At 48.0% G+C, this 16893-nt stretch overlaps 1 protein-coding gene across 2 annotated transcripts in view; it reads left to right on the top strand.

Moving 5' to 3' along the window:
• REV3L (REV3 like, DNA directed polymerase zeta catalytic subunit) overlaps positions 1–16893 on the top strand; it is a 567479-nt gene that overhangs the window by 139958 nt on the left and 410628 nt on the right. For both annotated transcript variants that reach the window (XM_030199216.1, XM_030199218.1), the window contains exons 7-9: positions 11050–11154; positions 11582–11666; positions 11764–11918. In XM_030199216.1, coding sequence (XP_030055076.1) covers positions 11050–11154; positions 11582–11666; positions 11764–11918 — 345 coding nt within the window. The remainder of the gene's footprint in view (positions 1–11049; positions 11155–11581; positions 11667–11763; positions 11919–16893) is intronic.

Genomic DNA, 16893 nt, shown 5'->3' with positions numbered 1-16893 from the left:
TTAATGCTGTGGTACAAAGTTTTTAAAACTAAGTGGAAAAGACTATGGAGATTAGTTGATAATTTGCAATCTTTTGTCGGAATGCCATTCCTTATCAGATAGTAAAGTTGCAGAGATTAGAGCAAGCAGGAAAGTCATAGAAAAAATAAAGAAAAGAAAATTTAGAGGCTTTCCTCTTTCTTCCCTCTGCCCATGAGCCTAAGTGCCACCAATGGCTTGAGTAAAAATAGGACTTCAGGGCTCCTCTGAACCTAGGGAGTGATGATTCAAAGGATTCCACAAGGTAGGCTCTAGAAAGAGAAATGCTGTGTATCTGGTGGTTTTTAATGTAGATGTTGATGGAGGTGGAACAGTCAAAGCATGTTGGATGAGGGGAGAAAATGGAAAAATGAGCAGGGAGTAATGAGAAAAGCCAGATATGAAAGATGACTAGTGTAGATAGCTTTGTCAGCAAGGATTAATATATTGTAATGAATTTGGAATTTAATAGGGATCCTATGAAAAGTGTAGCAGTGTAACTTGATTAAATCTCGTCGCATGGCAAAGACAATTACAAAACATGGGTAATTTCAATATAGTTGTAATAAGTATTTCACACAATCTACTACCACAACTTTGACTTATTGCAAAATCTTTATTACAAACTACACATTTTAAAATCTTACAAAAATATAAAATCTCATGCATATAGTGCTGTTACCCACATCTCATAAACATATGAGAAACCAGAAACACATCCGAATCAACACGAACGTACCTAAATGTGCACTACCCAAGCTGCAAAGGACTCAAATACAAATCAACTTACGCATCCAGTTTTTCCTACATCAGCACACAACTGTGGAACACACTATCAAAAGCCTTTGAAAACTACGTACGACCACCTACACTTCAGGAAAACTCTAAAAACTCACCTGTTTAAAAAGGCATACCCTACCGATCCAACATAAATGCCTGACCTCTACAACACAACAACACTAAAGTACGTAATGGACATTACACCACTCTCCCGTTGTATGATTCCTTTATGTGGTCGTACCACATGACCCTTATCCTACCATGACATCACTTTGTATTTGTTTACCCTGGAGTCTTCAAACACCTCTCCGGTACTATGTAAGCCACATTGAGCCTGCAAATAGGTGGGAAAATGTGGGATACAAATGTAACAAATAAATATGTTGTCACTAGACATATATCATCAAGATACCCTTTCCAGTAAACCAGAGATAACCCGCAACCCTTCTGCTTAACAGAGTAAATGAAAGTAAGAAATGATGTACTTATCTCAAAAGTCCTCCAACAACTTATCCGGTGAAATCCATGTTGCTCCGCATGAAACTGACGCGATGCATCCAAAGATGATCCAAAGTCAATGGTCCATAGTCAGTATATCCAAGTATTAAGTCACTTTCAAAGTTGTAATAATCCCCAAAATGCTGTATAAGCCGAGTGCCATGGCATTCTATTCAATGTAACCAGGGCAATAATGTTGACACTTGAGCCTGTCTTCAAAATTTACCGAACCCAACACGGTCAGTATTTCACTCATGGAAGCATCATCAGCGGTCATATATCTAACACAAAACAGTTACTGTAACATTCCCCATCCCTCATACAATTCCACACAATCCCAAAAATCAGCAAATATACCATTCAAACTAAACCTTGTAATATCTCATGGACAAGCGGGTGGTTGAAAACTCCACGCCAGTCTCGCACACCAAAAGACGCCCGCAATGCATATGGAGCCTTCTGGAAGTCCAGCATTTAAATACCGAATGAATCAAACTCCCTATACACTCAGCCAATCAGCTTCCTTGCTGAGGCCATGAGGTGTCACTGTGTTCCAAGCAAAAATAAATCGCTGTTCTTTTCTAGATAAAAATCGCGGAATATTGCCTCTCCTAGGCCCTGTCACTTGACACAAAACTAGAAATTTCAAATCATGAACAGAGTGACCTGCTTCCTTCCAGTGGGACACCAGGGGTCTTCTGTCTGCTGTACGTGCAGATTGCTTAAGTGTTGAGCCCTAAAATTTAATTTTACGAGTAGTTTGATCAATATACCACAAATTTACAGGTCAGTGAATCCCATATACACACTGGATCGAATTGCAGTCTGTGCATGAATGCAGTTTGAACACTCAACCCTCAGAATGTGGTATAGTAATCTTACTGACCTCTAACGCATACTGACAATACGTACAGCGCTCACAAGCATAATGTCCTCCTTCCTGATCATCACTAGAACGTAAACCATTAGATTCACACTTGAATAACACCTCTCCCAAGTTCCTACCGCGTGTATAAGTAAACAAAGGCATACCTTAAAACTGAGAGTGTATAGGCAAAATGGACCAATGCTTGCTAATAATTTCAGTGATCATACTGGAAGCATGAATATAGGGTAATATGCAAGTAAGTCGCTTACAGTCCTTTGACGATGCCAGCTGTTGTAGCCATTCACATGCGTTATAGGCTCACTTAGCTGCCCTACGTATAATCTTAGGGAGGTACCCTTGCTCTTCAAATCGAGTGATCATGGATCAAGCTTGTCCCTGAAAATCCTGACGAGAACTGCAGTTTCCGTTTCTTGAGGAACTGACTACCAGATGGTATTCTGTTCTTCTGAGTTCGGGGATAGTGGCTACATTAATGTAAAATAGCATTCTCCGAGGACAAGCAGGCTGCTTGTTCTCACAAATGGGTGACGTCCACGGCAGCCCCTCCGATCGGAGATCTTCAGTAGCAACAGCGTTTGCTAGCCCACGCGTGCGCATGCCCAGTGCGCATGCGCGACCGTCTTCACGCCTGAACGCGAGTGTGAACGCCAGTCTTCTTTTTCCCGCGGCTCAGGACGGCTGTTTTCGGTCGGTCTGCGCCCTAAGGAGACCCCTCGCGTCTTTTCGCCACGTTCTTCCCTTCGGAAGTGTCCGGATTCTTCTTTTCCATCGTGTTTGTACGTCATTTTAAAAAATAAATTCCTTTATTTCGAGAGTTTGCCCATTAAGTTTTCTTTCGTTGTCGGGCGCGGCCTTGTTTGCCGCCCGTGTGGGTTTTTTCTAACTTTTTTGGTGCCATTAGCCATCATCGCGAATTTTGACTTCGCCAGCGTGATTTTTCCGCCCATGTCCTTGAAGCCTGCCAGCGACTTCAAAAAGTGCACCCAGTGCAGCCGGACTATCTCCCTCACAGATAGGCACGTTTCGTGCCTTCAGTGTCTGGGGGCCGGGCATCGTCCCCAGGCCTGTACTCTCTGTCTTCTGTTGAAGAAGAGGACTCAAGCGGCGAGATTGGCCCAGTGGAACCTTTTGTTCGGGGCCTCGTCCGGTGCTTCGACGTCTTCGGTACCGAGGTCATCGTCTGGTGCGTCGACGTCTGCATACCCAGCTCATCTGCCGGTGCTCCAACGTCTGTGATACGAGGTCATCGGTGGTATCGATATCATCGGAGAGTGCTTCATCTTCCGGAGTGCAGGTGAGGGCTGTCCATTCCCCTGCTGGTAGCGGTGAGCCCTTGAGTAGGTCTCCGCCTGCCTCGAGGGCTCCTGTGGTACATGCCCCCCGGGATCGACCTCTTTTGGACCCGGCCCACAGGAGATGTTTGGATTCGACGTGGTGATGTGCTTCGTGCGAAGGCAAAGAAGCATTATCATCGGTCGCCTTCCAGATGCGGTACAGAGAGCTCTGGGTCGCCGGTGGCGCCGGCACTCAAGCCGACACCGGGAAGACCGCTCACCCTCCATACAGGAGGTGTCGATGCGCTCCACTGTGGACAGCCCGGTACCGCCTCCGCGTCCTGGACAGATTCTCAGCTCGTCGCCTGTACCGGACTCCTTGCCTTCCTCGACAGCCGCCCTGAACGAGATCCTCAGGGCCATCCTCCCAGGGATTCTGGAGGAGCTGTTGCGCCCTTCTCCGGTACCGGGGGTGCTTGCGCCGCCGGTGCCATTGAGTGAGGCGCCGGCTGGCCCCTCGCCCGTCATGAGGTCACACGGTACCTGCATCGGCAGCCTCCCAGGCTGACTCCCCAATGACATTGATGGAGGGAGCTTCATCGCCGCCGATGCGGGAGTCTTCCTCTTGACGTGTCCACCCTGGCCATGTTTCCACGGAGTCGAGATGGGCCCGGCTTCGGACTGAAGTTCGTGAACTTGTGTCCGATACCGAGGGCAAAGCCTCGTGGGAAGCAGAGGAGGACTCGAGATATTTCTCTGACGAGGAATCTGGTGGTCTTCCCTCTGATCCCACTCCCTCTCCTGAAAGGCAGCTTTCTCCTGAGAGTCTGTCTTTCTCGGACTTTGTCCGGGTAATGTCTACGGCCATTCCCTTCCCTGTGATTACGGAGGATGAGCCAAGAGCCGAAATGTTTGAACTTTTGGACTATCCTTCGCCACCTAAGGAATCGTCCACTTTACCCATGCATCATGTCCTCAAAAAGACATTGCTGGCAAACTTGGCGAAGCCTTTATCTAATCCCCACATTCCCAAGAAAATTGAATCCCAGTATCGGATCCATGGGGATCCAGAGTTAATGATGACCCAGTTGCCCCATGACTCTGGTGTGGTGGATCTGGCCTTAAGAAGGTCAAGAGTTCTAGGGAGTACGCTTCGGCGCCCCCGGGCCATGACTTTAGAACCTTGGATTTTTTGGGGCAGAAGGCCTACCATTCTACAATGCTCTTTTCCAAAATCCAATAATACCAGCTCTATACGAGCATTCATATGCGGAACAATGTGCGGCAGTTGGCGGACTTGGTGGACAAGCTCCCTTCTGAGCAGGCCAAGCCTTTTCAGCAGGTGGTCAGGCAGCTGAAGGCATGTCGTAAATTCCTGGCCAGGGGTGTTTACGATTCTTTTGATGTCGCGTCCAGGGCTGCTGCTCAAGGTGTGGTGATGCTTCCAGCAGCGGATTGCGGATGCTCCTTGCCGGGGGGGATAACATTTTTGGAGACAGGGTCGAACAGGTGGTAAAAGAACTCCACAAGTGGGACACTGCCTTTGACAAATTCTCCCACCGGGCGCTTTCAGCATCTACCTCAACTGGTAGACGTTTTTATGTGGGAAGGAGGACTGTTCCCTATTCTTCTAATAAGCGTAGGTACAATCCTCCCTCCCGCCAGCCTGCTGCTCAGGCTAAACCCCAGCGCGCTCGTTCCCGTCAACAGCGTGCGCCTCAACAGGCCCCAGCAGCTCCCCAGCAAAAGCAAGGGACGAGCTTTTGACTGGCTCCAGCAGAGCATAGCCGAAGTCCAAGTATCCGTGCTGGACGATCTGCCTGTCGGGGGGAGGTTAAAATTTTTTCACCAAAGGTGGCCTCTTATAACCTCCGACCAGTGGGTTCTTCAAATAGTTCGGCTGGGATACGCCCTCAATTTGACTTCAAAACCTCCAAATTGTCCACCGGGAGCTCAGTCCTTCAGCTTCCAGCACAAGCAGGTACTTGCCAAGGAACTCTCCGCCCTTCTCGGCGCCAATGCGGTCGAGCCCGTACCACCGGGGCAGGAAGGGCTAGGATTCTATTCCAGGTACTTCCTTGTGGAAAAGAAAACAGGGGGGATGCGTCCTATCCTAGACCTAAGGGCCCTGAACAAATATCTGGTCCGACTAAAGTTCAGGATGCTTTCCCTGGGCACCCTCCTTCCCATGATTCAGGAAAACGATTGGCTATGCTCTCTGGATTTAAAGAATGCTTACACTCTCATCCCGATACTGCCAGCTCACAGACAGTATCTTCGATTCCGTCTGGGAACACGGCATTTTCAGTATTGTGTGCTACCCTTTGGTCTCACCTCTGTGTTTACAAAATGCCTGGCTGTCGTGGTGGATTCTCTACGCAGACTGGGAGTGCACGTGTTCCCTTATCTCGACGATTGGCTGGTGAAAAACACATCCGAGGCAGGAGCTCTACAGTCCATGCAGGTGACTATTCGACTCCTGGAGCTACTGGGGTTTGTGATAAATTATCCAAAGTCCCATCTTCTTCCAACCCAGAAGCTAGAATTCATAGGAGCTCTGCTGGACTCTCAGACGGCTCATGCCTACCTTCCGGAAGCGAGGGCCGACGCTCTTCTGTCTCTCGTTTCCTGGGTACGGGCGTCTCAGCAGATCACAGCTCGGCAGATGTTGAGATTGCTCGGCCACATGGCCTCCACAGTGCATGTGACTCCCATGGCCCGCCTCCACATGAGATCAGCTCAATGGACCCTAGCGTCTCAGTGGTACCAAGCTGCTGGGGACCTAGAGGACGTAGTCCTGCTGTGCACGAGTTTTCTTCAGTCCCTCCATTGGTGGACAATTTGGTCCAATTTGACTCTGGGACGTCCTTTCCAAATTCTTCAGCCTTAAAAGGTGCTGACGACGGATGCGTCTCTCCTGGGGTGGGGAGCTCAAGTCGATGGGCTTCACACCCAAGGGAGTTGGTCCCTTTAGGAGAAAGGTTTACAGATCAACCTCCTGGAGTTGCGAGCGGTCTGGAACTACTACTACTGCTACTACTATTTAGCACTTTTATATAGCGCTACAAAGCATACGCAGCGCTGCACAAACATAGAAGAAAGACAGTCCCTGCTCAAAGAGCTTACAATCTAATAGACAAAAATAAAGCAAACAAACAAACGTTCAAATATTTGAAAGGTATTAATCCGCAAACGAACCTTTTCCAGAGATGCGAAGGTGGTAGGACATGAAATGAGATTGAAGGGGGGCAGACTCATAAGTACATACATAATGCCATACTGGGAAAAGACCAAGGGTCCATCGAGCCCAGCATCCTGTCCACGACAGCGGCCAATCCAGGCCAAGGGCACCTGGCAAGCTTCCCAAACGTAGAAAAATGTCAAGAAGTATTTTTTCACGGAGAGAGTAGTGGATGCTTGGAATGCCCTCCCGCGGGAGGTGGTGGAAATGAAAACGGTAACGGAATTCAAACATACGTGGGATAAACATAAAGGAATCCTGTTCAGAAGGAATGGATCCTAAGGAGCTTAGCCGAGATTGGGTGGCAGAGCCGGTGGCGTGAGGCGGGGATGGTGCTGGGCAGACATACGGTCTATGCCAGAGCCGGTGGTGGGAAGCGGGACTGGTGGTTGGGAGATGGGGATGGTGCTGGGCAGACTTACACGGTCTGTGCCAGAACCGGTGGTGGGAGGCGGGGCTGGTGGTTGGGAAGCTGCCTTGATTTTCTCTCCTCACATGCTATTCTTGACCCATTACAATCTGGTTTTTGCCCTCTCCACTCAACCGAAACTGCGCTTACTAAAGTCTCCAATGACCTATTACTGGCTAAATCCAGAGGTCAATATTCCATCCTCATTCTTCTTGATCTTTCCGCTGCTTTTGACACTGTCGATCACAGCATACTTCTCGATACCCTGTCCTCACTTGGATTCCAGGGCTCTGTCCTTTCCTGGTTCTCTTCCTACCTCTCCCTCCGCACCTTTAGTGTTCACTCTGGTGGATCCTCTTCTACTTCTATCCCTCTGCCTGACGGCGTACCTCAGGGTTCTGTTCTTGGTCCCCTCCTCTTTTCTATCTACACTTCTTCCCTTGGTTCATTAATCTCATCCCATGGCTTTTCCTACCATCTCTATGCTGATGATTCCCAAATCTACCTTTCTACCCCTGATATCTCACCTTGCATCCAAACCAAAGTTTCAGCGTGCTTGTCTGACATTGCTGCCTGGATGTCTCAATGCCACCTGAAATTAAATATGACCAAAACCGAGCTTCTCATTTTCCCCCCCAAACCCACCTCCCCGCTCCCCCCGTTTTCTATTTCTGTTGATGGCTCTCTCATTCTCCCTGTCTCCTCAGCTCGAAACCTTGGGGTCATCTTTGACTCTTCTCTCTCCTTCTCTGCTCATATCCAGCAGACCGCCAAGACCTGTCATTTCTTTCTTTACAACATCCGTAAAATCCGCCCCTTTCTTTCCGAGCACTCTACCAAAACCCTCATCCACACCCTTGTCACCTCTCGTCTAGACTACTGCAATCTGCTTCTTGCTGGCCTCCCACTTAGTCACCTCTCCCCTCTCCAGTCGGTTCAAACTCTGCTGCCCATCTCATCTTCCGCCAGGGTCGCTTTACTCATACTACCCCTCTCCTCAAGACCCTTCACTGGCTCCCTATCCGTTTTCGCATCCTGTTCAAACTTCTTCTACTAACCTATAAATGTACTCACTCTGCTGCTCCCCAGTATCTCTCCACACTCGTCCTTCCCTACACCCCTTCCCGTGCACTCCGCTCCATGGATAAATCCTTCTTATCTGTTCCCTTCTCCACTACTGCCAACTCCAGACTTCGCGCCTTCTGTCTCGCTGCACCCTACGCCTGGAATAAACTTCCTGAGCCCCTACGTCTTGCCCCATCCTTGGCCACCTTTAAATCTAGACTGAAAGCCCACCTCTTTAACATTGCTTTTGACTCGTAACCACTCGCCTTCACCTACCCTCCTCTCTTCCTTCCCGTTCACATTAATTGATTTGATTTGCTTACTTTATTTATTTTTTGTCTATTAGATTGTAAGCTCTTTGAGCAGGGACTGTCTTTCTTCTATGTTTGTGCAGCGCTGCGTATGCCTTGTAGCGCTATAGAAATGCTAAATAGTAGTAGTAGTAGTAGTAGGTCTGTACCCTGAAAAGGACAGGTACAAATCAAGGTAAGGTATACACAAAAAGTAGCACATATGAGTTTATCTTGTTGGGCAGACTGGATGGACCGTGCAGGTCTTTTTCTGGCGTCATCTACTATGTTACTATGTAAATCAATTAATGTGTAGAGGAAAGAGGAGAGGAGGGTAGGTAGAAGTGAGGTGGTTACGAGTCAAAAGCAATGTTAAAGAGGTGGGCTTTCAATCTAGATTTAAAGGTGGTCAAGGATGGGGCAAGACGTAGGGGCTCAGGAAGTTTATTCCAGGCGTAGGGTGCAGCGAGACAGAAGGAGCGAAGTCTGGAGTTGGCAGTAGTGGAGAAGGGAACAGATAAGAAGGATTTATCCATGGATCGGAGTGCACGGGAAGGGGAGTAGGGAAGGACGAGTGTGGAGTGATACTGGGGAGCAGCAGAGTGAATACATTTATAGGTTAGTAGATGCGAAAATGGATAGGGAGCCAGTGAAGCGACTTGAGGAGAGGGGTAATATGAGTACAGCGACCCTGGCGGAAGACGAGACGGGCAGCACGGCTGTCCCATCAAATTATTCAAATTCAGACAGACAATCGGGTTGCCATGTATTACATCAACAAGCAGGGGGGCACCGGATCTCGCCCCCTGTGTCAGGAGGCCGTCAGAATGTGGCTTTGGGCTCGCCCACTTGAAGTCAGCCACTATCGAAGAGATTTGCAAGGCTGCAACGTGGTCATCTGTCCACACATTCACATCGCATTACTGTCTTCAGCAGGATACCCGACGCGACAGTCGGTTCGGGCAGTCAGTGCTACAGAATCTGTTCGGGGTTTAGAATCCAACTCCACCCTCCTAGGCCCATTTTTATTCTGTTCCAGGCTGCACTCTCAGTTACTTGAATAAGTTTAGGTCAATCTCAGTTATGTCCTCGCCGTTGCGAGGCCCAATTGACCAATGTTTGTTGTTTTGAGTGAGCCTGGGGGCTAGGGATACCCCATTTGTGAGAACAAGCAGCCTGCTTGTCCTCTGAGAAAGCGAAAGCTACATACCTGTAGAAGGTATTCTCCGAGGACAGCAGGCTGATTGTTCTCACCTACCCGCCCGCCTCCTCTTTGGAGTTGTGTCTTCCCTTGTCTTGCTATTTACTGGACTGGCGTTCACGCTCGCGTTCGGGCGGGAAGACGGTCGCGCATGCGCACTGTGCATGCGCACGCGAGGGCTAGCAAACGCTGTTGCTAGTGAAGATCTCCGATTGGAGGGGCTGCCGTGGACGTAACCCATTTGTGAGAACAATCAGCCTGCTGTCCTCGGAGAATACCTTCTACAGGTATGTAGCTTTCGCTTTACGGTCAGTATCTTTACAATATGACCGGGTAACAAACTGACCATTGGTCCATTGAATATTGATATCTAAAAAGTTCACACTGGAACCCCCCACATGATGGATAAATTTAATATTAGGGTCCCTAAAGTATTCAATGAACTGCTGCAGTTTGGCCAAGCTCCCCTTCCAAATAAGGAGAATGTCATCAATATACCACAGCCACCCCACCACCTTCGAATAATATTGGAAAAGATACACAAACAATTCCTCATATTGAGCCATATAGAGACACGTTACCGTGGAGGCTACAGTAGCCCCCAAGGCCACCCCTTTAATTTGATGAAAAAACTGATCTTCAAAAAGAAAAAAAATAATTGCATATGACTAACTTAGTCATCTCATTCAACAAAGATACCATGGCATCTGAGTGTTCAAGAAGCATCCAAGCAGCAATCTGAGGAACTTTAGTGTACAAAGCAGTGACATCTAATGTCACCAGCAAAGGAGATGGATAATTGTGTTCTGGACACACTACTGCTTGAACCAGCCCACAATCATAGAAAGTGCATTAGGTTGAGCTGTGTTGGCCAAGTTGTCTTTGTAACATTGGAAGCTCTTGCATCTTTCTTTGACGTCTGCTCTTGACAATGGACAAGTTTAACTGAATTGAGCAACACTGAGCTTGGGAGTCACCCATTTTTGTATGTTACTTAATCCTGCTTATTGACAGGAAAATCATTATTTCTCACATATAACAGATGCTTTCCTTAGACAGCAGGATTGATCAGGCATGCAATCCCTTCCTTCTCCCAGAGCGTTGCATTTCTTGAGCTATGGAACTGAGTGAAGAGACTTTTGCATGCAGGAAAGGGCTGCACATGCTCGAACTTTGGAAGAGCTGTTTGTTCTAGCACCATTGAATAACATCATCCACTTTTGTGCGTTATCAATCCCACTGTTTACAGAAAATGTCTGATATAGGTAAGCAACTTTTCTTTATTCCCATCCTTTAGTAATGATTATTGAGGGGAAGGTTATGCAAGTATGAAAATAAGATGCATTTCTTCATCACATTCCTAAATTGTTCTCTTTGATTGCAGCTCAGATTGGAAGGAATCCCGGCATACATGCTATATGGGAGGATGAAAGGCAGCGGCGTCGAGAGAAGAATGAGTCCTCTCAAATCAGTCCACCAGCTTCCCAAGGTGCATAAAGAACCTACTGTGCACCTGAGTCAGAGAGTTATCTGCATCGCTGCATTTGGGAAGAACTCCTTTTATATACTTGCGCTATAGTGTCCTGTCATCAGTGCCTCAACTGGGCATTGTAAAATTCTACTCAACACATTTGACATCACATTGCAAGGATCCTGGTGTTCTCATTTTAGTTTACAAGTTATGGAAGCCATTGTCTGGGCATCAGTTCTGTCTCTCCTATATTTCTTCCCTTTGCTCCTGCAGACCATGATTTCAGCCTGAATGTTTATTGTATACTTGCTCTGCCTAATTGTCCTAATAACACACACTTGAGAGCATTTTAGTTGTAACATTCATTGACTTTTTTTTTAACTAGTTTATAGGTTTGTGTTGATGTTGATATGCAAGATATTGATGTGCTTTGTTATCTTTAAAGATCGTGGATTTCTGCCAGTGACAGAAAGTGAAAAAGTCTTTCAGAAGAGACTTAAAGAAATTCTGAATCAGAATGACTTTTCTGTGTAAGTTTGTCCTTCCTATCCCGTTCCACCATATGGCAACAAACAGAGAAACTTGGGAAAGAATTGTGTGGTCAACGTTTCTCCTTTCTTTTTTCAGCACACCCTCAGGCTCTGTGGATTACAACATCAGCTCCAACTCAGAAGAGTTCTCTGTAGAACTGACATTACATTCAGAGGTATTGACCCCTGAAGCTGTTCCATGCACACCAGCCAACATGGTGGAAATGCACAAAGACTGGGACCCCAGTAGAGGTGAGTTTATAGATGTGCTATCACACTAATACTAAACATATCCATAGTGCTACTAGATGTATGCAGTGCTGTACACATTATATGCAGGTATTTTTCCTGTCCCTAGTGGGCTCACAAACATAGTAACATAGTAGATGACGGCAGAAAAAGACCCGCACGGTCCATCCAGTCTGCCCAACAAGATAAACTCATGTGTATACCTTACCTTGATTTGTACCTGTCTTTTTCAGGGCACAGACCGTATAAGTCTGGCCAGCACCATCCCCTCCTCCCAACCACCAGCCCCGCCTCCCACCACCGGCTCTGGCACAGACCGTATAAGTCTGCCCACCGCTATCTTCGCCTCCCCACCACCAGCCCCTCTTCCCCCCACCAGCTCCACCACCCAATTTCGGCTAAGCTTCTGAGGATCCATTCCTTCTGCACAGGATTCCTTCACGTAGGAAGTGGCCTAATGATTAATGTAGCGAGTTGTGGACATGGGGAACTGGGTTCGATTCCTAGATAATTCCTGATGGTCGGTAGTGGGTTGAGATCCTGGGGAAACCAGGTTCAATTCCCTCTGCAGCGCCTTGTGACCCTGGGCAAGTCACTTAACCCTCCATTGCCCTAGTTACAACAGTAATACAATGTATTGCTTAGATTGTGATCCCACTAGGGGACAGATTAGTACCTGTAAAATGGAACTGTAAACCACTTAAGTTTAAGCGGTATACAAATACTGAATGGAATGAATAGTAACTGACGGCAGATAAAGACCTGAGTGGTCCATCCAGCCTGCCAAACAGTCACTTCCATAGCGTCCCACAGATCAATCCAGAGATGAGTGGGGAACTACCAGGGCCTTCCTGGAATTGTAGTTCCCAAGGGTTCCCTGAGAGCCTCTCGTTTCTCCTGGGGTGCTTAGGGGAGCTCCCTCTCCGGTGAGGGATTCTTCTCTCCTATAGTTCCTTTCGGGGTCCATCACACCCTTCAGAGTATCTCTGCTTTTGTGGTTTAGAGAGTCTCCTGGTCTTTGATGGGGTGATGCCAGTTGTTGGCATGCTGGTTCTGTTAGCCTGCCTTTCTTTTGTTTTTCCTGTCTAGGTGTGTTGTATTGGCTTGCGCAGCCTTCTGGTTCGGCCACACCTGCTTGCTTTGGCTTGGATGAGATACCTGTGGGCACGCAGCTATGCTCCTGTGGTGTTTCGTCTTGCCATGTCAGCAGGCTGTCTTCTTCCTCTTTTCCCATCAGGGGGCACTCCTGTTGATCCTTGAGGGGCCGGACCTTGGGGTGGACGGCGAATACTGAGTTTTTGGTGACTCTTCCGCTGGAGGGCTCATCTCTTTCTCTTCCAAGACACTGGTGTCTTCCTGTTGGTGGATGAGATTGCCTTTTTCTTGCTGGTCAGCTCTTCCCTTGCCTGTGGATTGGAAGCAGACTCCCGTTTGTGGGACTGGTTTGAATGCATCTGGTTTGCCTTCCTGCTTTTCCTCTTGGAATCTGCGGCAGGCATCGCTCCCTCTGGCAGGTGGCGTGTATCTCATGGGGTCTTTTGGTTATGCTGTCTCAGCGGGCATGTTCTTCTCCAATTCAGGGCAGATCCCCATTTCAGTGAGTGTTGGTGCATCTGCATAGCATGAGATGGGATGTTGGCTGTTCATAGAGGTACACCCCAGATTGTCCTTTTTGCTGGTGGTTGGACCTCTCTCCATCAGGGGCTTGCTGCGCATCGCTACACACCGGGCTATTGACCTGCCCCTCCTGGATGTAGGTAGCTTTCACTGTCTTTCGCAGTCGAGCCTCCCGTCATCTTGGATTGGAGAGCCTTCCTTGGCAGCTGTGAGCCTGGCTTCATCTAGTAGTCTTTTGAGTCAGCTACGTCTTGGCTCGGTCCCTGTGGGCTGTGCCTTGCGGCATCTCCATTCGTCGATACTTCTCCATTTCCATACGTTGAGCTTGGCTCCATCTATAGGCACATATATGTCTCCTGTCAAGCCTTGCTCCACCTCTGGGTGTTGAGCCTTGTCTCTCTGTACTGGTCTATTGTTCTGTCACCATACATCAACCTCTGGCCCGTCTCCATGTGTCTAAGTGCTGAGGCTTACCCTGTAAAGAGCCTGCTTCATCTTCTCTCGGTGAGGCTCCGTCCATCTCGGACTGTTGGGGCATTGGTCTGTCTCTAGCCTTTGGGTCAATCACGGTTTCTGACAGTTGTCATCCTTTTGTTGCTGGGTGTCGAAGCTAGCTCATGCTCCATTCTGGTGGTTTGCGCTACCTCTGGTCAGCTAGCCTTCCCAGTCTAAAGACATCAGGGCTTCCTCTGTCTTTGCAGACAGGGTCTTGTGCCCTATCTGCAACTTGAGATTTCTCCGCTTCTGTTCCTCAGGCCTTGCTCTGTCATGGGGCGGGGAGGCGGGACTTGTGGACCTAGAGCCTTACTCCACGTTGCTGAGCCCTAATTGTACCCGTGTGCTGCTCCGTCTTTGTGTGTTGAGCCTTGCTTTCCCTCTGGGCATCAAGCCTTGCTCCCCCTCTGAGCATCAATACTTGCTCCGCCTTTGGGCGTTGATACTGGCTCTGCCCCTGCACCTCGTGTGACAGACCTTGATCCTTCTCCGGGAGTCGATTGTTGCTCTGCCTCGGTGCGGCCTCTTTTGTCCTGTCTTCTGGCGTCAAGCCTCGATGAGCCTTGCCATGTTCCTGGATATCGAGCTTTATCAGGCTTTGCTTTTCCAACCGGGTCAAGCCTTGATTTGTCTCTGGGTATGGAGCCTGTTCAGGCCTTGCTCTGTCTCTAGGCATTAAGCCTGGTCAAGCCTTGCTCCGTCGTTGGATGTCGAGCATTGTCGGGGCTTACCGAGCCTTGCTCCTTCTCCGGATGCTGAGCTTTGTTGGGCATTAGCAGGCTTTGCTCCATCTCTGGTCGTCGAGCATTGTTGAGCTTCATCGAGACTTGCTACAGCTCTGCACATTGTGCCTTGCCAAGCCTTGCTCCGTTCCTCTCGAGCCTTGTTCTGTCTTGGGACATCGCCTTCTCGAGTTGTGCTCCGTCTCTGGGCGTCGAGCCTTGCTCCATTTCTGAATGTTGAGCCTTGCTCCATTTCTGAATGTTGAGCCTTGCTCCGTCCATTTCAGGACGTCGAGCCTTACATTGCCTCTGGGCGTCAAGTCTTGCTCCTTCTCTGTCCGTCGGGCCTGGCTTTGTCTCGGGATGTCGAGCGTTGGCCTTGTTCCTATTTCCCAGGGTTGAGTGGCTCTCTTGTTCTCCGTGGATCTTTTCCTTGGGAATGCTCTGAGCCTTAAGTCTTGCTCTGATTTTGCCATTTCGAGATCTTTTTAGTTCTGGCCACTTAATCTTGTGGCGCTTCTGCGGTCCCACCCAACTTGGGAACTGCTTTGGTACATCCCACTTGACTCTGGAGTGATCTGTGGGGACGTTGTGGAAGCTAAAATTATGCCTTACCTGATAATTTTCTTTCCATTAGTCCCAACAGATCAATCCAGAGGCCCACCCTTTGTTGATTTTGGCTTAACCTTTTCCCGCATATCTCTGCTTCAGTTCTTTTAGGTTGCTTCATTTGGTGTGGTTAAAAAAAAAAAAAAAAGACACTCATCAGACTAGTTTCCTATTTCAGATGTTTCCCTCCTGCAGGATCTGGGGAGGAGGAGCCTATGTGGACTTTTTTAGAGGCAGGAGAGGGCTTACAGTTTGGATTTCTTCTCTCATCTTCCACTGCTTTGGTATCGACAATACTGAGGTTAAGATGGCTGCACATGTCCACATATAGTAAACCTTTGAAGTTCTCTCTATCTCCACCTGCTAGTAGAGAGACATAACCCACTCGTCTCTGGATTTATCTGTTTATTAATACCACAAGGGTTACACTTGATTTTAAACAGTCCCGTTGTATTCTATCTGTTGGTACTATTGGAAAGAAAATTATTTGGTAAGACATAATTTTACCATTCATTCTCAATTCTATATTAAATCAAAATTACAGAGCACATACAAAAGCATGGGCTACTGAGACAAAGTCAGCACGGATTTAGTGAAGGCAAGTCTTGCCTCACAAATCTACTGCATTTTTTCGAGGGGGTGAACAAACATGTGGACAAAGGGGAGCCGGTGGATATTGTATATCTAAATTTTCAGAAGGCGTTTGACAAAGTGTCTCATGAAAGACTCCAAAGGAAACTGGAGAGTCATGGGATCGGAGGCAGTGTATTATTATGGATTAAGAGCTGGTTAAAAGATAGGAAGTAGAGAGTAGGGTTGAATGGTCATTCTCGATGGAGAAGGGTAGTTAGTGGGGTCCCTCGGGTCTGTGCTGGGACCGCTGCTTTTTAACATATTTATAAATGACCTTGAGATGAGAGTAACTAGTGAGGTAATTAAATTCGCAGATGACACAAAGTTATCCAGGGTCGTCTCGTTGCGGGAGGTGTGTGAAAGATTACAAGAGGACCTCGTGAGACTGGGGAATTGGGCGTCCAAATGGCAGATGAAGTTCAATGTTGACAAGTGCAAAGTGATGCACGTGGGAAGGAGGAACCCGAATTACGGCTAGGTCATGCTTTCGGAGTTACGGACCGAGAAAGGGATCTGGGAGTCATCGTGGATAGGACGTTGAAATCTTCCGCTCAATGTGCTGCGGCGGCTAAGAAGGCGAACAAAATGTTGAGTATTATTAGAAAAGGAATGGAAAACAAGCATGAGGATGTTATAATGTCGTTATATCGCTCCATGGTGCGACCGCACCTGGAGTATTGTGTTCAGTTCTGGTTGCCTGATCTCAAAAAAAATATAAAGGAATTGGAGAAGGTGCAGAGAAGGGCGACGAAAATGATAAAAGGGATGGGACGACTACCTTATGAGAAGAGGTTAAGAAGGCTAGGACTCTTTAGCCTGGAGAAAAGGCGGCTGAGGGGTGATATGATAGAGGTCTACAAAATAATGAGTGGAGTAGAGCGGACAGATGTGAAGCGTTTGTT

This window comes from Microcaecilia unicolor, chromosome 3 (assembly GCF_901765095.1).
Source record: "Microcaecilia unicolor chromosome 3, aMicUni1.1, whole genome shotgun sequence".
NCBI classification, from domain to species: Eukaryota; Metazoa; Chordata; class Amphibia; order Gymnophiona; family Siphonopidae; genus Microcaecilia; species Microcaecilia unicolor.
This window is presented reverse-complemented; position numbering and strand designations above follow the sequence as displayed.